Raw genomic sequence first — 22997 nt, 5'->3', positions numbered from 1 at the left:
TGTGTTGTGTGCGTGTGTGTGGGGGTGACATGATCAGAACTGCATTTTAGGAAAACCATTTTAGTGGGTGAATGGAGAATGGATTGGAGTGGGGAGAGTTTTGAGGCAGGCAGCCCCACCAGCAGTTTATTGCAGTAATCAAAACATGAGGTCATAAGGGCCCACATTAGAGTGACAGCAATGTCTAAGGAGAGAAGGGGACGTATTTGAGAGATATGAAAGGCAAAATTGACAGACTTCGGCAACACCTTAGATATGGGATGAGATAGTGAGGAATACAGGATAACTCCTAGACTGTAATCCTGAAGGACTGGGAAGATAGTATTGTAGTATTGCCCTCTACAGTAAGAGGGAAGGTAGAAGGGTGGGAGTTTAGGGAGGAAGATAATGAGTTCTGTTCTGACATATTGAGTTTAAGATGTCCACTGGACGTCCTGTTACAGATGTCTGAAAGGAAGTTGGAGATGTGAGATTGGAGGTTCAGGAGATTGGGGCAGGAAAAGTAGATTTGAGAATCATAAGCATAAAGTTGGTAACTAAATCCATGAGAGCTGATGAGTTTGCCAAGTGAAATAATATAGAAGGAGAAGAAAAGAGGGCTTAGAGACACCTCCAATTAGAGGGTGTGATCTGGAGGAGGATCCAGCAAAGGAGACAAAGAAGGAGCAGGGAGGAGGAAAAGCAGGAGAGAGTGGTATCCTGAAAACCTAGAGAAAAGTATCAAGGAGGAGAAAGCGATAAAAAGTGTCAAAGGCTGTGGAGAGTCGAGAAGAATGAGGACTGAAGAAAGACCATTGAATTTGGTAACTAGGAGAGCATTAGTAACTTCGGAGCCTGCAGTTCTGGTGGAATGATAAGGTCGGCAGTCAGATTATAAGGAGTTATGAAGAGAGCAAGAGGAGAGAAAGTGCAGGCACCTATTGTAGATGGCCTTTTCACAGAGTTTGGCTACAAAAGGCAGAAGAGAAATTGGGTGAGAGTTAGCAAGGATAGAAGGAAGGTTTTTGTTGTTATTATTGATTTTTAGGCTATGGATATGTTTTTAGGGAATAGGAAAGGAGCAAGTAGAGGAGAGATGGAAAAATAAATGAAAGAGTGGGAATAACAGGAATTGATCTGTTGGAGGAGATGGAATGCAACGGGAACTTGAACAGGTAAAGAGTTAGCCTTATTAAAGAATTAGGCCACTTCATCATGTGAAACAAAAGTGAAGTAGGAGAAAGTGGAAAAAGGAATCTGAGTGATGGGAGATGAGAAAGAGAGGAGAAGAGGGAGCTCACAGCAAACAGCCCCAATTTTTTCTGTAAAATATGAGGCAAGGGTCTCAGCTGAAAGAGTGGCAGGAGGGGGAGCCATGGAAGTTAGAAGAAGGATGAACAACAGTTTTGGAAGAGCTGCTGTGGAGAGTGGGATAGTGAATTGATAAGGTAGGTATAGTAGGACTGCCTGACAGCAGCAAGGGGCCAGTTGAAGTTGTGTAACATAAATGTGGACCCAGTCAGAACAGTTGCATGTCTTCCTCCATCTTCATTCAGCAACATTTGTGTAGGTACAAAGGTGATAAATGGTGGGAGTGATTTAAGGCTGAAGCTTGGCTTGGCTAGGCATAATCAGTGATATGATAAGGGGGCTAAAGTATTTAAGAAAGGATGACAATATAGAATTGAATTGGTTCACCAAAGAGTCATAGTAGAGAGGAGAGAGTGGCTAGTGAAGGGGTGAAGGCTTAGGAGATAATTGAGGAATCAAGGGAGTAGAGGTCACAGTAAGGTTTGTAAGGGAAGGCAGAGGTCAATGGAAAAAGCCAAAAGATTATGGTTAGATATGGGGACTTGAGAATTCTTTTTTTTTTAATTTATTTTAGTTTTCAACATTTGTTTAGATAAGATTTCAAATTTCAAATTTTTCTCCCTCCCTCCCCTAGACAGCAGGTAATCTGATATAGGTTTTTATATATATATAAAATAACATTAAACATATTTCTGCATTAGTCATGTTATATGAGAAGAATCAGAGCAAAAAAGGAAAATCCTCAAAAAAGAAAAACAAAAGCACCAAAAACAAAAGAAATAGTATGGTCCAATCAGCGTCCATATTCCACAGTTCCTTTTTTTTCCCTGGATTTGGAGAGCCTTTTCCATCATGAGTCCTTTGGAACTTGTACTGTTGGATTGGTGAGAAGAATCTAGTCTATCACAGTTGATCAACACACAATGTTGATGATACTGTGCACAATGTTCTCCTGGTTCTGCTCATTTCACTCATCATCAGCCCATGCAGGACTTGAGAATTCTTGAAACCAGAGTTGAATTCTGAAGAACAATTTGGAACTATGCCCAAAGGGCTAAAGAACTGTGTATACCCTTTGATCCAGCAATACCAGTGCTAGGTTTATATCCCAAAGGCATCCCAAAAAAGAGAAAAAGACCTATTTGTACAAAAATATTTATAGCAGCTCTTTTTGTGGTGGCTAAAAATTGGAAATGAAAGGAATACCCATCAATTGAGGAATTGGAAATGAAAGGAATGCCCATCAATTGAGGAATGGCTAAACAAGCTGTGGTATATGATGGTGATGGAATATTATTGTGCTATAAGAAATGACAAGCAGGATAATTTCAGAAAGGCCTGGAAAAACTTGTTTGAACTTCCAAGAAGTAAGTGAGCAGAACCAAGAGAACATTGTGCACAGAGACAGCAATATTGTTTGACAAAGAACTGTGAATGACTTAACTATTCTCAGCAATACAATGATCCAAGACAATCCCAAAGTAATGATAAAGCATACTATCCACGTCCAGAGAAAGAACTGATATTGATGGAACAGACTGAAGCATGCTATTTTTCACTTTCATTTTTTTTAATTCAAGTTTTCTAGTACAAAATGACTCATATGGTAATGTTTTACATAATTACACATGTATAACCTATATCTGATTGCTTACCGCCTCAGGGAGGGGGGAGGGGACAGAAGGAGGGATAGAATTTGAACACAAACCTTTAAATAAAAATGTTTATTATTTTTTAAAAATAAAGTTGAGGTGGTACATTTGTGAGTGATAGCAATGGCCATCTCAGTATGGCTGAGGTGGGGTGGAAGAGTAGCTCGTGGAGGAGAGTAGGCTGAGGAACTAAAAATAGGGTATTTGAGGGAGAGTCACTATGGATGTTGACATCTCCTCACATGGGGTCACACACGTGTATCTCTATCTACCTATCTACCTATCTATTCATCCATCCATCCATCCACCTATTTTATCAATTCACACACACACACACAAAATAAATACAAAGTGGTTAGGGAAAGCTCAATGAGATTAAAGATTGTTTCATTCTTTGCACTTATATCCTCAGCTTCTATCGCATTGCCTGGCATATAGTAGGTGCTTAAAAATACTTTTTAACTGCTTGAGCACCCTAGAAGTTGGGGGAGATCAGGAAAGGATTCATGTAAGGCCATGCTTGACCTGAGTCTTGACAATAAGTGAGGGACTCAATGAAGCCAAAGTGAGAAGAGCATGCACTCCTGGCATGGGACACATCGAAGGCAAAGGCACGGAGCTGGGAGTATGTAAGGTAGGTAGAGTGGAGGTAAATTTGATTTACACCAAGAGTGTGGGGAAAGGAGTTATTTCGGGGAGGGGTTTATAAGCAACTTCCACCCGTCTTGCTACAGGCCTCTTGTCCCCAAGATTCGATATGCTGAGTCTAAGTTATCCCAAAGTCTCAAAAGAGGCGATAAATCGAGGACAAAGTGCGGTTTGCTCAGAGGAGAGGGAGAACCATTAGCGAGAGGGAAATGGGGCGGGGCTAATGAGGAATAGGGTGGGGTTTTCCAATTGGCTCCTCCCACTCTCCTCATTCTGTACTTAGCCCTTTCTCCCCCCCCCCCCCCCAGGTTCTTAGAGAGACTGCATTTCTCTGGGAGAGATGGGGGCAGTTGGAACGGGAATAGTTGGGAGCAGAAGAGCCAGTGAGGAGAATGAATCATCGACACTCAGGCAGTATAAAATTCCCGTACTAGCGCTGGATCTCCCTGCGCATGCTCGGTCTCAAGTCGGTACTGTGCGCATGCCCACCTACCTCTTGGGACCTGAGGGAGGTGATAACCTGGCGAGGGAGGGGGTGTGGGAGAAGGAACCATTCTGCGCATGTGTATCTGACCGTGCCTGGAGGGAGGCGGCGAATGCCTGGAGCCCATGGAGCTTCAATGGTGAGGCCCCAGCTGGGAGGACGAGTCTCAGGCTGGGTCAGGGGTCTCGCCGTGGGGGTTCCCACTCCCCTCCGGTCCCAAGAGCAACAGCTAGGGTCCTGCGGCAGCGCAGAGAGCCCGCAGCTGCGCGGGCCATGACGCACTACGGGTGCCGAGGAGGACGGGGGTTCAGACCCAGCTCTCCCGAACCCGAGCCCCGCCGCCTCCTCCCGCCTCGGTATTTCTTCCGCCTGACGTGGCTTACCCCTGGGCCTGTAGCCGGGATAGAGCCCGAGGGCCATGACCCCAACTCTGTGGCACTTTAAGTAGGGCAGGACTTAAGAACCTGGGCTCGTGGACTTTTTGTTTCTATTTTTTAGTGTATTTTGAAAACTGTTCTGTTGGTTTCCTTTATAACCCTGTGTATATTATAATGATAATGAGCATTTCTGTAGCGCCTAAAGGTTTACAGAGTGCTTTACACGTGTTATCTCAGTCCTCACAACAACCCTGGGAGATAGATGCTGTTGGTTTTTATTTGGAGAAACTGAGGCTGAATAATCATAGCAGCTAGCATTTATATTGCCCCTACTGTGTGCCAGGCACCTTACTACGCAGTGTACAGTTGTTGTATCATTTGGAAACTGACTCAACAACAACAAGAGTAACATTTCTATCGTGCCGACTCTGTGTCTAGCACTGTGCTAAACACTTTACAAATATCTCATTTGATCCTCATAACAACCCTTTGCAGACAGTGCCATTATAACCCAATTTTTATAGATGAGGAAAAGCAGACTGAGGTTTGCTCAGGGTCACAGGGGCAGTCTCTGAGCCTGCATTTAAACATTAGTCTTCATGATTCCAAACTAGTCTGAGACCCTATGCACCAAACCCTATTTCCTAAGGGATCCTTGAAACACACAAAAGGTTAAAAATCATCTGCTGTTAGAGATGTGCTACTTTGTATATTTGTTTTAGGGAGTACAAAGGTCCCTTCCAGCTCTGCCACTCTTATATTCCAAAGTCCTATCCAGCTTTTATATAATCATTTCCAGGCTTGTCATTATTTTCTTGAATGCCTAATGGTAGGTCAGGTACTATGTGAAGATACTAAAGAAACCTCAGCTAAAAGAATTTATAGAGGGCAGCTAGGTGGCACAGTAGATAGATAAAGCACTGGCCCTGGATTCAGGAGGACCTGAGTTCAAATCCAGCCTCAGACACTTGACACTAGCTAGCTCTGTGACCCTGGGCAAGTCACTTAACCCTCATTGCCCCACAAAAAAATTAAATAAAATAAAAAGAATTTATAGTCAAATAGAGAATATGGAAGGCATGTACCAGAAGTGAGGACAGCTACCAAGACAAGTACATTTGCAAATTGAAACTAGGGCTGAGGGAAAATGACTGGAGGTGGGTGTGGTTATCCAGGGAGACTGTTCCTAACACTTATTAGTATGACCCCTCTAGGTCAGTGTTGTCTAACTTTTTTTAAAATTGATATGGATCTCTGTGAGCTCCATATTGACTTATAAAACCCCATATTAACTTGTTCTGTTGCATTTTTATTTATTTTGTCAAATATTTCCCAGTTACATTTTTTTTTTGGTGAGGCAATTGGGGTTAAGTGACTTGCCCAGGGTCACACAGCTAGTACGTGTTAAGTGTCTGAGGCCAGATTTGATTTCAGGTCCTCCTGACTCCAGGGCCAGTGCTCTATCCACTGTGCCACCTAGCTGCCCCCCAGTTACATTTTAATGTGATTCTGCTGCATAGTTATTTGTCCTTGGTTCTGTAAGAGGACCATGACATCCGGAGGTGATATCATGACTTGCAGTGAATTGGATTTAAATGAGGGAGAGCTGTGCAAAGTCACCAACCTCACTCTCTCCTCCAGAGTCATCTTGGTCCAGTGGTGAGATACACACCAGGAAAACTGGAGATGACCCCAGATATTTGAGGCAATGGGTGAAGTGAACTCAGGTCCTAAGGTTAGTGCTCTATCTACTTCACCACTTAGCTGCATCTCTACTGTACTAGGGAGTATTGAAAGCCCTGTGTTCAACTCCTCTGCTCAGGACCCTCGTATGGCTCATTTTGTTTGTAAAGGTGGATTTTTAACATCTCTTAACTATTGAATTTCTAAAAATATTCCTGACCAAGAATTAGAATCTTATAACTAAAGTGCCTTTAGAAAATTTTAAAAGTAGGGGCAGCTAGGTGGCGCAGTGAATAAAGCACCGGCCCTGGATTCAGGAGTACCTGAGTTCAAATACGGCCTCAGACACTTGACACTTACTAGCTGTGTGACCCTGGGCAAGTTACTTAACTTTACTTAAGAAAATTTAAAAAGCCAAACCTGCATGGTTTTCTCAGATCATGAAATTTCAAGTTAGAAAGGACCTTAAAAATATGGGATATAAGATCTAGAAGTAACCTTAGAACATAGAAGAATAGAGTTGGAAAGAACCTCTAAATTCTAATTTAGAATATTGGCTGAAAGAAATCAGCTTTAGAGATAGAGCATCTAATCCAACCACATCTTATTATGAGAAACTGTTCAATGCCTTATTGTTAATCCATGTATACCATTATCTATAGCAGTCCCCTGATCTACCAGTCCAATAATCCTGCCCCAAAATAAATAAACAAATAAGAGTGGTTAGTCTTTTATGGCCTGTTCTTGAACCCATACTGGTGCTTAATGATCACTCCTTTCAGTTCTGTGTGCTTTCAAGGGAGTTTAGAACAAAATGTCAGAGAAGAGAACTGAATTAAGTATTTTACATCTTCAGATTTTACAGATAAAGAAGCTGAGGCCAGAGAGGGAAAGTGACTTTTTAAGAGAAGTCCTTTACTAAAATTCATGAATTTGTTTTTATTGTAGCAAAAATTTGACCAAGGATACCGCTAAAGCCCGTTTAAGAAAGCATGATGTTGGAACCAAGTTTTCCCAGTGTTTGTCAACTAAATACTCTGTCCTAGTACCTTTACTGGTTAAAGAAGGAAACATTTATCTGCTCTTCACAGTCCGATCAAAGAAGGTAGGTAAAGCACTTTCCCAGTCAGAATGATCTGAAGAAAGCTCTAAAAACAGTAACTAACATTAAGTTTATAAATCGTGTTCTTCATAACTTTGTGAGGTAGATAGCACAAGTATTATTATACTCAGAGTTATGACAAAACCACAAGGCCCAGTGGGTCCTCCTACTACATTGTGCTGCTGTTTTAATTAATACAATAAATTGTCCTTGAATTTTTTGAGTGTCATAACAGTTCAGTTTACTGTATGTGCCTTGGCACTTTCTGTGGGACTATATTTAGTGCTAGGTTAGTATAATATTTCTTTACACAGAGGAAGGTGTAAACAATTAGATTCACAGTTTTGAGACCTTGGCAAGTTGGTGAATTGTCCAGGGTTGTGTTGCTTAGGAGTGGGGCTTAGATTAGCACTTAGGTTTCTCTTCTCAAAGTTCAGTGCACATTGGATGTAGGAGGAAGTCATTGAAACCAGCTCTTTTATTTCACAAAAGAAGAAACTAAGAACCAAGTAAGTTACTCAGGGTAACACAGTTTAAAATAGTACAGCCAGAATTCCACCTAGGTCTTCTAATTCCAGATATAGTGTTTTTTACACCACACACTACCCTACACTGCCTGATTGAAAGAAGTACAGTCCATCATAAAATACTCATCTGTTCTATATCCATTTAATGAATTAAGAATGATTCTTTTTTAAAAAAAATTCTTAAGTCATATACATAGTATGTGTCCAGAAATAAAAATACTAAAATAAGCTAGAATTTAATGCAATTTCAACTTTATTTTCATTGTGATTGTACACTGTTTATGGCATACCACATGGAGTACATTCACAAACTGGATCGAGTTCAGATTGGTATAACCACCTTGGTGAGAGAACTAGAGACCAGGACATATGAGCATTAATTGAAGGAATTGGAGGTATTTATCCTGGGAACAGAAGATTTATTTAATTTTTTTCTCAAAATATTTTTATCATAAAAGTATTTCATTATTTTCCAGTTACATGCAAAGATAGTTTTCAACATTTGTTTTCATGAGATTTTTATTTCCAAATTTTTCTTCCTCCTTCCCTTCCCTCACCCCTCCCCAGGACAGAAAGCAATCTGATATAGGTTATATATGTACAATCACATTAAACATATTTCTGCATTTGTGAAAGAAGATTTAGAACAAAAGGGAAAAATCTCAAAAAAGTAAAACCAAAAACAAAAGGAGAAACAGTATGGTTCAATCTGCATTCAGAATCCACAGTTCTTTTTTCTGGATGTGGAGATTTTCTATCATGAATTTGGGGAGATAAGATTTAAACAGGATTAGATCTTTGTCTTCAGGTAGCTGAAGAACTATTTTATAAAAGTGAGATTAGATTAGTTTTCCTGGGCCTCAATGGATAGGACTACTACAGTTGCTGGATGGAACTTACAGAGTTGAGCCCAAAATAAAAAACTTTTAAATAATTATAGTTATCAAAAATATATATAATATACTACCACTGGAAGAAGGTGAGCTTCCTGGATTAAGTTACTGGAAATCTACAAGTGGAAACTGAATGATTGGATTTAGGACTAAAAGGAACTATAGAGATTATCTGGCCTAATCTTTTTTATTTTATAGATAAAGGAATAGAGGCCCTGTAACCTGAGGTGTTTTGGAGATGAGATTTCCATTTCCTGTAGGGCTTCTTCTTGATGAATTGGTCAATCAGTAAGCATTTATTAAGTTCCTACTCTGTGCCAGCACTGTGCCAGTGCTGAAAATACAAATACAAAAATGAACCCATATTTGCTCACAAGTAGCTTGCATTCTATTGGGGGTAACACTAAATGCTTACGGAAGAAATCATTCTAAATATTAACTGAGCTCCCTTTTAGTTCTAATATTGTTGGAATAGTTGTTTGAGGGAAAAATCAGTTTTTATACAAGTTGTTATAAACAATTTTAGCGGGTCTTAATAGGTTTTGTCTAGAATAAGGATAATCTGAAGCATTTAAGAGATCTATTAATTCAAAAAGGGAAGATAATTAGAAATCTTTTAATTCCAAAAAGAGAGTAAAGTCTTCTGACTATAGGCCAGTGAGCTTGACTTTGATACCCGGCAAAATTCTAAAATGTATTATTAAAAGGATAGTTTCTAAATATCCTCAAAAGAATATCTTATACGCTATTCTTATACACAAGATGGAGAGATTTGGTCTAGATAATAGTTCAGTTAGATGGATTTAGCACTCTTTGGCTGTCCAGACCCAAATACTAGTCATTAATAACATGAGGACTAGCTAGGTGGCCAGTGTTACTGGATTTTATAGTATGAGAAGGGGAATACAGCATAAGAACACTGGAAAGGTAGGAAGGGGTCAAGTTATGAAAGGCTTTAAGAGCCAAACGAAAGATTTTATATTTGATCCTGGAAGTAATAGGGAGCATACGGAATTTAGTGAAGGGAGTTGGGGGAGGGGAGGTGGGCTTTGACATGGTCTGACCTGCACTTTAGGAAGATCACTTTGATAGCTGAGCTGAGGATGGATTGTAGCGGGCAGAGAGTTTGAGACAAGAATACCAACTAGAAGGCTATTGCAGTAATTCAGGCTTAAGGTGAAGAGGGCCTACACTATGGTGGCAGTGTCAGAGGAGGAATTATGTAAAGGTAGAATTGACAAAACTTGGTTTACAGATTGGCTATAGGGGATCAGAGAGTGAGGGGTTGAGGATGATTATCTAGATTGTGAAACCAAATGAGTGGGAGATGACAATTCCAGTAATAGAGAAGTTTAGAAGAGGGAAGGGTTTTAGGAAAAAGATAATATGTTTAGCTTTGGACATGTGATCACATATAAAGTCATCTTCCATGAAGTTTTACCTCGCTAATACAATCTAGCCTGATTCTCTAAAGACCTATAGAATTTAATCAGATTGGTCATTCTTGTTACATCTGTTTCGGTCTTTCCTCCCCATTGATAAGGCCCATGAGGTGAGGGGCCACATTTTATACATCTGCTTCCGGCATGTAATAGGCAATTAAGTACTTGGAATTAAAGAAGCTCAGAAGGCATCTAGTCCAGCCCCTATCTAAAGCAGAAACGGTCTTCATCCAACCTCTGATAAAGAATTCTAGTATGGGAAACATTCTCTCACGTAGTAACCATTGCATTTTCATATTGATTGGATGACAATGCATATCAAGCACTTTGTAAATCTATCGTGAACATATAAATTATTATTGGTAACAGAAATAGGTAAAGGGAATACTGCTAGTTCAGTTTATTAAACTGCATTTCAGATCTCAAAATTGCTAGCATAGAAGTCTCCAGAAAAACCTTTAAGTGGATTGTTGGAAATATTTAAGTCCAATTATTTTATAAATTGTTCTGGTATAATAGAAAGAGCTCTGGATGTGGAATCAAAGGATAGTTGTTTGACTTTAGGAACATTACTTAGTCACTCTAGCCTCAGTATCTTCATTTGTAAAATGAGAGGGTTTGATTGTATGATGGCATGTTTCCTTTTCATCTTCAAATACTAAAAACTTAGGAACTCTTTATATGGCTATTGAATTCTTTTTAAAAAACTTGACCTTCCAAACAACAACAATAATAACAATAGCTTAATGTTTCTATCTAATTTTATTGTTTACAAAGTACATTATTTTTATCATTTCATTTGATCTTCACAGTCACTCTATGAAAGAAGTCATGCAAGTATTATTTTGTTTTATATGAAAATGAGTAATGACCAGAGCATTGAAGTGCCTTATCGTGTAGTTACATAGCTAGGATATAAGGGAACTGAGTTTTAAAAATTGTTTAGTTGATGTATTTTGCTTTTTACCTCACAGTTACTTTCCAATGACCACCTCTTTCTCATAAAACCCATTCAACAAAGAAAAAGTTAAAATAATTCACTCAGCAGACACATCTCACAGTATATGAAACTCCCTACTTTCAGTCTACCATCTTGATACTGAGAGGAGAGAAACCAGAACCAATATTTAAATCCAGATCTTCTAAGTCTAGTACTGTTAAAGTGAACCATGCTGCCTTCCATAGACTGTAGCGATAGAACTAAAAGGGACCTTAGAGGAAACCTTACAAATGAGGAAAATTAGGCTCAAAGAAATTGTGACTTGTCCAAAGTCATATTAGTAGTAAATGGCTGGGGCAGCTAGATGGTGCAGTGGATAGAGCACCGGCCCTGGAGTCAGGAGTACCTGAATTCAAATCCAGCCTCAGACACTTAATGCTTACTGGCTGTGTGAGCCTGGGCAAGTCACTTAACCCCAATTGCCTCACAGAAAACCCAAAAACCCCAAAAGTAGTAAATGGCTGAGCTAGAATTTGAACTCGGGTCCTCTTTCTCCATTTCCAGTAGTTTTTCCATTCACCACCTTGATAATACCTTACATTTGAGCTTTAGATACTAGTCACAGGATATATGCCTTTATTCAGCATTTCAATTTTAGCATTATAGTGTAGCTAATTAGAAAACGAGAGCATCAAAGATAGACATTCAAGCCCTACTTGAATTGGCATTCATACTAGACTGTCCTTTGAGACTTGTATCATTTTTCATACAATTTCAGAGAAAAAACATTCCTTGCTACAACCATTCCTTCACTCTCTATCTCAAGCTGATGATCCTAGAACCATAGAATATGAAAGCTGGGGATTATCTAGTCCAAACAACTCACTTTGCAGAGAGGGGAAGAGAATCACTTGAAGCCAGGTCTCTGGACTCCCCATCTAATGTCTTTTCTTCTTTGCCTCCTTTCTTTTTGCCAGGAAAAGGTGGTCCAGAGCTGGAGCATTTGCCACACCATTTAGACTATTTGGACTATCATAGCAGGCTCCTTACTGGCCTCTCTGCCTCCATCTTCCTTCTATAATTCCATCCTTCACAAAGCTGCAAAGATAATTTTCCTAATGTTGCATAGGCTGTCAGACTTAACTACTGTATTATTTGGTTTTGCTAACATTCAAAAAAACCCACAACTTTATTACAAGGGATAGCTCACTGGGCTAGTGGAGATGGGATATACATAAATATATGTAATGTAAAAAGAAAATGTTTAAAAACTTTTGAAAAGGAAAATCTTTGTAATTCACAGATCTAATGATGTCATTTTGCTGCCCAAAGACCTTCAGTGGCTTTCTCCTTTCTACCCACTCAAGTCCAAACTGATTAGCCAGCATTCCTGGCTCTCTACAAATATGGGTTCCATCTAACTTGACCTCATACTCTCCTTTATATCTTCTACATTTCTGTCAGACTAGACAAATTCCCACTTGCCACCTTTCTGTCTGGACTCATTTCATGTATGTAATGACCATATCATATATTTCTTTGTATAACATGTGGTCATTACATGCACTACATTTTGAAGTTGCATTATGGTATGGTGACTAGAGTACTGGCCTTATAATCAGGAAACCTGAGTCTAAGTTCTGACTCTGCTACCTATTAGCCCTTTGACCTTGGACAAGACACTTGCCCTCTCTAAATACAGTTTCTTCTCTGTAAACTAGGTATAATAATACTGCAGTACTTAACTCAGTTCTTTTCCAAGGAAACATTTGTAAAATGGAAACTATTACAGAAATGTAACTTTTAAAAAAATTCTTCAACAGAGCCTTGCAAATAGTAGGTCTCATGAATACTTGTTACCTGAAATTTTCCATTTCTTACAATCGAATGACTTTTAACTTTTTCTATTCTTTTTAAAAGGAAAGGATTATGATAGGGCTTGCCATTTTTGCATTCTTATCTCTTATTAGGAGGTGAGAAGGGGAAAGGTGAGAAGAACTGTTTTCTTAATTTAGTGGTATATTTTGAAGCATATTTCTTTAGCCTGTTTTAGGTTAATAGAAGCAGGTTGGATGGAGTGCTGGGCTTGAAGTCAGGAAGACCTGGCTTCAAATCCTGATTCTGACATATTACAACTATATGATCCTGGGTGAGTAATTTGACCTCTCTGTGCCTCAGGCAACTCTCTAGGTCTTTTTAACTAAGTCACTTAGTAAATCACAGATCATTCAGTATTCCTGTACTTCTTACTTCATAAGACATCATTGGTACCATTGGTCTCTCCAGCAAATTTAGCCATCTTAGCAGTCAGTCTTTATAAATGTTGACTAAAAATATTCAGGAGTGTGGTGTCCAGCTCTCTGGTTTATGAAACTTTCCACATTGAGCTACCTGGTCCTCTTAACGACTGATACATAGTTTGTCAGTGGGACCATAGTCTAGGATTTGAAGCATAAAAGACAAAAATTCCTATTTAATTTCTGCCACATGAATAACTACATAGCTAAATAATCTAGTCATTTTCATTTAATATTTAGTTACGTACCTCACCGGGGGAAGTGTGCTTCCCAGGGGGAAAGAGTGAGCCAGGAGACACAGATGAAATAACCACAGCTCTCCGGGAAGCTCAGGAGGAAGTTGGACTGCAGCCACACCAAGTAGAAGTCATCTGTCGTCTCGTGCCTTATATAAACAAGGTATGGGCTAGGATTTTGTGTTTTTCTAACTTTATCTTGTGATATCTCCTCCCTGAAAAGGATGGCATTTGGAATGAGAGGGGGTGATAATCCTACTATCTCTACTTTGTTTAGACTACATCTAGAATATTGATTGGTTAAGCTCTGAGCATAATATTTTAAGAAGGATGTTGACAAACCCAAATGTATCCAGAGGAGGATGACCAAAATGGTGAGGGAGCTAGAGACCCTGTATTTATATGAGGATAGGTTAAAAGACCTGCTTATTCTTGGTCTAGAGAAAGAAGACTTAGAGGGTTTCATTGCTTTTCCTTAAATAAATATTCCTAGGGCAAGACTGAAAAACTAGCTTCTCAATTGCAAACTGCTTAGCGCTGTCCACTGCCCCAGTGCTGAACCATTGAATGATACTAGTTTTCATAACCACTGACCAAGGTTCTGATGTTTTTCTGATCAAGAGAGTATTACCATCCACAAAGGATTAACCCAAGCATTGAGGCTTTCTGAGACAATCTAGGACTTGATCTCTCATATGACAATATACCTAGCATTCCTTCCTTTGTTGTTAGAGACTTTAATATAGCAGAATCCCTTTCTCCCAAGTTTTTCTCTTGCCTTTCATCATTTGTCATTTCCCTATTTCATTGATCATAATTCACTCCAGAGTAATAGCCTTGCTTGTTGCTTTTTGCATGCTTCTTCCTTTGTTCCTGGTAAAATTTTTATATCCCTTTGGGAAAATAAAAACTATGGACCAGAATCAATAGTTTTGTCCTCAGTTGTGTACTGATCACAAGATATACTCATATTTTAAGGTGACATGAAGCTAGAAGGGAAGAATGAAAGAATTAAGATTTAAAATCATGACAAGCTGAGACACTGGGCTGGTACCAACAAGATGAAATTCAGCAGCAGTAAATGTAAGGTCCTATAGTATATATTAATACTTTAAATGATTCTGGGTTTTACTGATATGGTTATTCCTTCAGCCAGTATAGACTACAACTGCTCCATAGATAGCACTGAGAAAGATTAATCCATTAATAGGCAACTCTTTCCACACTTAGCTAGGTTGGTTATTGAAAAACAGACATAGGAGGGCAGCTAAGTGGCACAGTGGATAAAGCACTAGCCCTGGATTCAGGAGTACCTGAGTTCAAATCCGGCCTCAGACACTTGACACTTACTAGCTGTGTGACCCTGGGCAAGTCACTTAACCCTCATTGCCCCACAAAAAAACAAAAAGAAAAAGAAAAACAGACATAGAGTCAGTCACCAGGCAGAATTTCCAACTTTAGCAGGACCTGGCAGGACTTGCATTCCACTAGCAGAATCTTCAGGAGCCTGAGAGTCACCTCTACACTAGTTAGGCAACAAAGGGGGACTTAGCAACAAGAAAGTCTAGCATATACGTTCATATAATAAATTTTCTTCATTTATCAGTCTCGGAGTTAGGAGACCTGGGCTTGAGTCTTGCCATTTACTAGAAAGTAATTTAAACTCTCAGGACTTTATTTTGATCTCCATAAAGTGATAGCATTAGATTAAATTATTTCTAAAGTCCCTCTAACTATGACATTCTGTGAGTAGATAGAGGAGACCTTGTATGCATTAGTTCATATTTAAATGACCTGGGTTTTTTAGTTGCCTCCAAGCTTATCATGGGACAATACTGTTATGAGACAATACCATGACTGATAAAAAACTAACACATTCTTAGGCTGTGTTAAGAAAAACATAGTATCCAGAGTGATGGAGATGATAGTCCTGCATTATACTGTCTTGGTAAGACCATCTATAGTGTTGAGTTCTCAGCACCCTATTTTGGAAAGGACATTAACAAACTGGAATGTGTCCAGAGGAAGGAGAACAGAATTCTGAGGGAAGTGGAAATGATATTATATGAAGATCACTTGAAGTAATTAGGGATCAGAGGATTTAGAGCTATCAGGGATTTTAAAGATCATCTAGTCAACCCCAACCTCTGCTTATTTTATAAATGGGAAAACTGAGGCCAGCATGACAAAAATCATAAGTAACATAGCCAAAATCTGGAACCAGGTCCTCTTGCTCCAAATCCAGTGGGAAATATTACAATCATAATGCTTTCACACTAGAAGGAATCTCAGGGATCATATAGCCTGATCCCCTCATTTACTATATTAGGAAATTGAGACCCAAAGAGGGAAAGTCACACAGCTACTTATTGGCATTTGAGGCTGAGAAATCATATGAGAAGTCAGAGGAGACTCGTTTTTTAGGTAGATACTAGACTACATGACCATTCAGGCTTCTGATTCTTTTCTGTCTGGCAAAGGCTAAATAAAAGCCCCAGTTTCAAAACTTTTCAGTCATTCACATTGCTGGTGTTGCACAGACAAGTCTGCAAACCCATAAAATCTTCATAAATCACAAGGTCTCACATATTCATAGAATGTCAGAGCTGGAAGAGAAATCAGAACACAGAACACCTAAACTTAGAGAGACCTTATAACATAGATTAGAGAATGTGAGAGCTTAAAAAGTCTTTAGAGCTCTAACTCTTTCACAAGTAAACAAGAAGGGCTAGAAGAAAAGGCAAAGAAGGCTGTCAGACTTTTGGGATGATGGCCAGGGAATGAAACAATTCCAAGCAAATGGTTTGGAAAAATTACTTACTCTGAGGGTTTGGTTATACAACCATCTGTACTCTGGGCATCCAGTCTGGGCTTCAGGGTCTTGACTAAGAGGGAATATTTGTATTATTTAGTATATCCATATAGATTCATGTTCTATCTGGTATTAGCAAACTCAAAACTTTGTTCATTTGTCATGTTTTTCTTGAGGATTAGATTATTTCTATGATTTTCATTTTATTTGTTTTACTTTAGTATTAAAATTAAAAGGAACCTTAGAAGTCATTTGGTCTAGCTATCTATTCACACTGTCAGGATGATAGTTCAGGTTCATATTGCCTTTCACTTGTACTATTGTAATCACATCCTCTAAGATATCCTTCTGCCTCTAGTCTCTCTTCTCTCCAATCTATCCTTCACGTTCTACCCAAGCAGTCTTCCTTGAATACAGGACTGATCAAGTCATTAATACCCTAATGAAAACCTTTCTGTTGCTGTCTATTGCATACAAAATAAATCCATATTACCTCACCTAGCATTCAATGCTTTCCATAATTTAGATGTAACTTACATCACTAACTCTCAGTATGCTACACAGGCATGTTATCTAAGTTTCATCCAAATCAGTTTATTCACCAAACTAGGCATTTCCACATCTGTGCCCCTATTTATTCTGTTTTCTGTTTCTAGAATGTGTTCCCTTCCTAGTCATCTCTGTGAATCAAAATCCTATCCATCTTTCAAGGCCCAGTTCAAATGCCACTTCCTCTATGAAGTCTTCCATAGTTTATAGGTAGAAGTGATTTCCCCTTCAACTGATATCCTCTTAATCATGTACTATAATCTGATTTGCATTACAGTTATCTGTGTATGTCTGTCTTTACTACCAGACTGTGAGCCCTATGAGGCTTACTGCCCCCTCCCCCCAAGCCTAGTACAAGACCCTACCTTCTCTCCATGCCTTTACTGCTTAGAAGGGTAAATAGAGCTAGGGCAGATCTGGTTTAATATTAAATATTTTCTGTAAAGGGTTCCCTGCTAGTTATTGGATGACAGAAAGCTAAATTAGACTTAGTCTTTGACCTACAGTTTAGTAATGGACATGTTCATATCGAACTATAACACAAAATAAATATCATAACAGCATAAGCAAATGCACAAAGGCAAGAAAGCTCCCATTGTGTAAGGAAACATATAAATCATTCAGTCTGGCTGTAACAGAAAGTGCATAGTATGAAATAATGCTGAAAAAAGGTCATATTGGAAGATTTTTATTTGGAAGGGACCTTAGAGTTTTTTGGTCTTACCCCTTCATTCTGCAGATGAAGAAACTAAAACTGAGTAAGGAGAGACTTCCCTTTACCAGCTCTCTGATTTTGGACATGTCTCTTAACCCCACTCAGCTTCAGTTTTGTCATATGTAAAATGAAGAGGTTTGTTTAGATGACCTCTGAATCTCCTTCTAGTTCTAATCTGTAGTCTCAAAATGCCAAGGTCACAAAGGGATTTGAACATAAATCCCCTGACACCAACTTTAAGGCTGTACCCCAATTCCACAGTGCATCCTTAAACACTAGCCTGAGAAGTTTAAACATTTATTTTTGGTACTAGAGAGTAAGGTCTTGACATAGATCTGTGTGCATTAGGAAGATTTCTTGGGTAGTATATGCAAGGTAGAATAAATGGTGAGATATTGAAAGTAGAAAGGCTAATTCATAGGTTATTGAAATAATATAGACTAGAGGTAATGAGTGCCTATAGTAGGGAGGTTGTCAAGGAGATGGAATGGAGAGGATGATGGAAAAAGAAGAAAGAAAATAACTGAAGTTTCCCTGACAAACATCATTTTTACCGTTCTGTGATTAATTTTCTCCTTCACTAAAATGGAGTTGGATGAGGTGATTTCAGTACTCCCTTCTAGTGCTGGGTGCAGTAAACTTGAAATAAGAATGAAATTAAAGACTTGGACATACATCTTCACAAATATGCTTGAATTCCTTTTTTTGGGAAATTATTGTGGATATCTTTTTACATCACTTTTAATTCAAAATATATCCCTTACTCCTCTTCTACCCATGGACTTAACAATTCATCAAAAGTAACCAACTTTGGGGGCGGCTAGGTGGTGCAGTGGATAAAACATCAGCCCTGGATTCAGGAGTACCTGAGTTCCAATCCGGCCTCAGACACTTGACACTTACTAGCTGTGTGACCCTGGGCAAGTCACTTAACCCCCATTGTCCCACAAAAAAAAAAGTAACCAACTTCTCAAACAGATCTAACAAAATATTCTTGATTTGCACAGTGTCATGTCAGCCCTTAATCAAAGGGACACTTCTGAAGCAAGGGATTAGCTTTGTAAACACAACTTCTAGGTTTCATTTAAAATTTATTAAATACAAACTGTGTTCAGCATCATATAGTGGGCTCTAAGGGAAATACAAAGGTCAAAATTAGATGTCGTCACTGCTCTTAAGGAACTCATAATCTAGAAATTCAATAAGACAAAACTATACATAACTATAATACAAGTTATAATAGTGCGTGATAAGAGATCTAACAGACATGGAATAAAAGATTAAAGAAGAAAAAAGTTCATCTGGTGCTGAGGTTTTGAAGGGCTAGGAGGTGGAACTCATGAAAGGCTTCATGGATGAGGCAGCACCAGAACAGACCAAGATGAGGTTTGAAAGAAATCCTTTCAGTCAGGGAAAATATCAGGAGATGGGAAAGGGTAGGATGAGAAGAGGGGATGGTGAGCTGTCCAGTTTTTCTGGAACATAGGGAAGGGTAGGCCTATAAGATAAAGCTTTAAGGATGGATAGAATTTCAACAGGGAGTTCAATTTTGGAATGTGCTAAATTTGAGTTGCTCCAAGATATGCAGGTATAGATAGGCAGGCAATTTGAAATAAAGGACTGGAGCTCAGGGGTTAGATTGGATGTGAAGGTATGGATTTAGGGGTCATCTACAATCGGTGCTAGTTGAAGCCATAGCCTGGGTGAGGACATCGAGAGATTTTGAGGTGTGGAGGAGCAGACGTGGGAAAGCTCATGTTGGATGGTCTTTCCATGTCAGATCATATGCTGAGAAAAGGGGAGCTGGAGGTAGAGTTGGGTACCTGAGAAGGAAAAAAAAAATGGAATAGGCATTGTGAAGAGTATAATAGAGTTAATCAAACATGAAGACACGCTTGCCCTGCACCAGTTGATATTAGATAGCATGAATTTGTGGTGAACTCAGAACAATTTTTTTTATTTCCTTCAGCCCATTTGACGGGTACATTATCATGTTTGATAGAAGCTGGAGAGTCCTATTGATGGATTTTGTCCTAATTTTTCTTTGGCTGTGCTCCACTTTCAGAAAGGTGCCATGATAACTCCAGTTGTGGGATTTATAGACAGTTCATTCCAGGCCCAGCCTAATCCACATGAAGTGAGTGAGGTGTTCCTGGTGCCTCTGGAGTATTTCCTCAGTCCACGTGCACACTATGCCTTTTACTCAACAATATTTGGTCATCGTATTCTCTTTCATTGCTTTGACTATATGGATCCTCAAAATCAATCAACCTATCAAATCTGGGGGTTGACAGCAAGGTTTGCACTGCTGACTGCACTCATTGTTTTACAAAAGCGACCTTCCTTTGATGTTGAATATGACCTCGATGATCTGATTTCATCTTCTGAGCGATACTTCGTAAAGATACACAGAACCATCAAGAGCAACTTATGATCTAGACATGGATACATCCAGTTACTTGTTCATGTACCCAGACTGACTCTCAGACAGAGAATCTTCCTCCTGGCACCAGATTTGATGTTTGGGTTAAATTATACCATAAGCTTGTTGAGAGTCTAGGTTGAGAGCTTTATGGATTGTGTTGTTTTTCATCTTTTTATCCCCAGTACCAAGCTCAGTGCCTTGCAAATGGAGGCTTAATAAATGTTTATTGAACTGGAAAATGTATTTTCTTGACCGGTTGTCTATAGCACTGAACTAATTTGATTATGCTTTAATCAGTATAAATTTTCTGATAGATGTTCCATTTTACTATATTTGTAAAGTATATAAGTAAATGTAAATAAGACATGAATTTGTATAGTTCTAGTGCCGTGATTCTTACTGGTTTTATTATAGCCTGTTTTGATTTTGGACAATTAGAAACAGAATCTCAAAGCTGGCAAGGATCCAAGAGGTCATCTAGTTCCTGCTCAGAGCATGAATACCCTCTACCATGTCTCCAAAAAGTCTCCAGTCATCCAGTCTTGTGATGGGAAACTCACTACCTGACAAAGCAACACACTCTACTTTTAGACAGGTCTAATTTTTATAAAATGTATTCTTTTGGGAAGGTAGAAATATGTGATTTCATCTATGTGGGGAATTCCAGTTGTTGAAGATCCCTCCACCAGTGAGGATCGGTAGCCTCTCTGTAACTTATCCTTGCTTAGAACACTGACAGTTTTAAGTGACTTGCCTATAATCAGACAGCCTAGGTCTTCCCAACCCTCATATTCCTTGTCATCTAGGCACTCTCCTCATTGGTTAGTTGAATGTCCAATATGGCATTGTTTGTCCTCACAAGTTATAAAAACAAACAGAACCTTGCCTATTTTGGGATCCAGCTTCCAAAATGTTAATTTTGCTTTCATCTCACAGTTGTAATTCTGTAAGTACTCTTCTGGAAGGACTGTGTAGTAAAATGAAGTTAAAACTTTTTGCCAATTATAGCATCAAGTATAGACATTTTGATCATGTTGAATATGTAATGGGGGAAATGGAGTACAGGTTAGGTTAGGGGTTGGGGTTCTTAGGAATTCCTCTTTAAAGAATTACACCCTCTTGCACACAAAAGTAGTTAGAATAAGTTGATAGTTTATTTAGGAGCAAGGGAAGGGAAGGGTTGGGGGAGGGAAACCATGAAAGAAATCCTTGGACTTTTCATGGGGAGATTGGCATAAAGCACATGGCTCAGAGGTACCAAATCTCCTCAAACAGGAGACTGGAAGGTACTTTTATAGAGGACTGATGGGGGTGGACCATCTGTGCGTGAAAAGTTCCTTTAGTGAGAGAGGACCATCCCCCACTGGTGGTAGCTGGGGGAATTGGGTGAGGGGTGGCTATGGATCCCTCTTCCTAACGCAAAGGCCGCAGCCACACCCAAGTTTATCTCCCCAGGGTAAGGGAGACCAGAATGAAGGGTAGGAATCCTAAGCTAGCTCAGTCTGATTTGGTCCAGCTTATCTCTCTAGGAGTTATCTGTCCTCTGGTTTAGTGTCTCAAGGAGAAGGTTCCTTGATGTGCTCCAGAGAACTTCTGGGGTGCGCTGCACCCCATGACAAATTGATAGCCTATTTATGATTGACCCCTTTGGTATTACCAACAGTCTTCAAAACAGCTAATCATTGAGTCAGACTTTGGCAGATTTTTATGGACAGAGTTCAGAGGCATAATGCTTCTACAGTATCTGGAGTCTTGGTAATACTTGTTACTACACAATTTAGTCCATGGTCATTTTACAATCATCGTCAAAGTATACAAAGTTCAGGAACTGTCTTCATTATAGTATTTTATAGTTCATTAGATTAAGAGTTAGAAGGAACTTAAGAAGTTAACTTGGCCAAGCTGAGATAGGTAGTTGTTAGCAAAGCCACGATTCAAATGCAGGTCTTTTGCTTCCAAACTCGTAGCTCTTTCCATTATGCCAATCTGTTTTTCTTAGAGCAGCAGCTATAGGAGAGATTCTTCTTCTTCCAAATACATTAAGACTCAACTTAGAGATGAAAATGGGTACTGGGGAAGGACAATAAAAACATCAAATTGGACGTGGTAGTAGCAGCCATGTTGATGGTCTTTGACTTCTTTACTATAGCCACGCAAATTAACAGTGTGGCAGAATATATAAATCTTATAAAGCTGTCTCTGGGCCTCAGACAGTGGACCTCAAAGATATTCATGAAGACTCTCCATGTTAAGTTTGTGATGATTAAAAATGTTCTGAGAGATCAAGTTTCTGGGCAAACTAAAACCAGTTTTATTGACTATATCTAGAAAGCAATCAACAAAAATAGGCTCACTGTCTCCTTGGTAGCCAAAAAGACCACATGCCCACCTCTTTAGATTTTTATGCCTTTTGGACAAGAGTGGGTTAAATTAAAATGAAGGTCCAGGGTACAGGACCTGTGTCACTCAAATCCTGATCAAAGAGGCATCAATTTCCATATCAACTTTCTTGATAATAGGGAGAATCAACACTTCCCCAGACCTGGCTGAGCAAACACAATGAACAGGAATATACCCATCAGCCTACACTTAGAATTTCTTTTGCTGTTTGATTAGATCTTGACCTGGGGGAATCTCTAAAAGTAATTTCCCAGACTAGTTGGTATTTGGTTGCCAAAATAGAAAAGAGGAAAATCCTTGGTCCTAATACAATAATTAGTTATTAAATATAAGTGAGAAATTTCCATTTCTCACAGGTTCTTATGGAAAGGGAAAAGCTCCAGTGAATCTCTGTAGGCACCTGCTCTAATTCCCCAGGTTTGGTTGTGGAAATGTATATAGAGATTTCTGGCCAAGACAGATGCCTGAAAACAAATGACCCTACACCAGCCCTAACAGAAACCTGAAATTCACACCAGGCTAAAT

At 39.1% G+C, this 22997-nt stretch overlaps 1 protein-coding gene across 1 annotated transcript; it reads left to right on the top strand.

Annotated features, from left to right (window-relative positions):
- The first annotated feature begins 4040 nt into the window (after nt 1-4040).
- NUDT7 (nudix hydrolase 7) lies at nt 4041-20311 on the top strand. The gene is made up of 4 exons (XM_043981025.1): nt 4041-4213; nt 7083-7239; nt 13576-13734; nt 19713-20311. Exons 1-4 carry the CDS (start codon nt 4200-4202, stop codon nt 20079-20081), a joined length of 699 nt encoding a protein of 232 aa, XP_043836960.1. The 5' UTR covers nt 4041-4199; the 3' UTR covers nt 20082-20311.
- The last annotated feature ends 2686 nt before the right edge of the window (nt 20312-22997 follow it).

Source organism: Dromiciops gliroides, chromosome 2 (genome assembly GCF_019393635.1).
Source record: "Dromiciops gliroides isolate mDroGli1 chromosome 2, mDroGli1.pri, whole genome shotgun sequence".
NCBI classification, from domain to species: Eukaryota; Metazoa; Chordata; class Mammalia; order Microbiotheria; family Microbiotheriidae; genus Dromiciops; species Dromiciops gliroides.
Note: the sequence above shows the minus strand (reverse complement) of the source record. Positions and strands in the feature narration are given on the sequence as shown.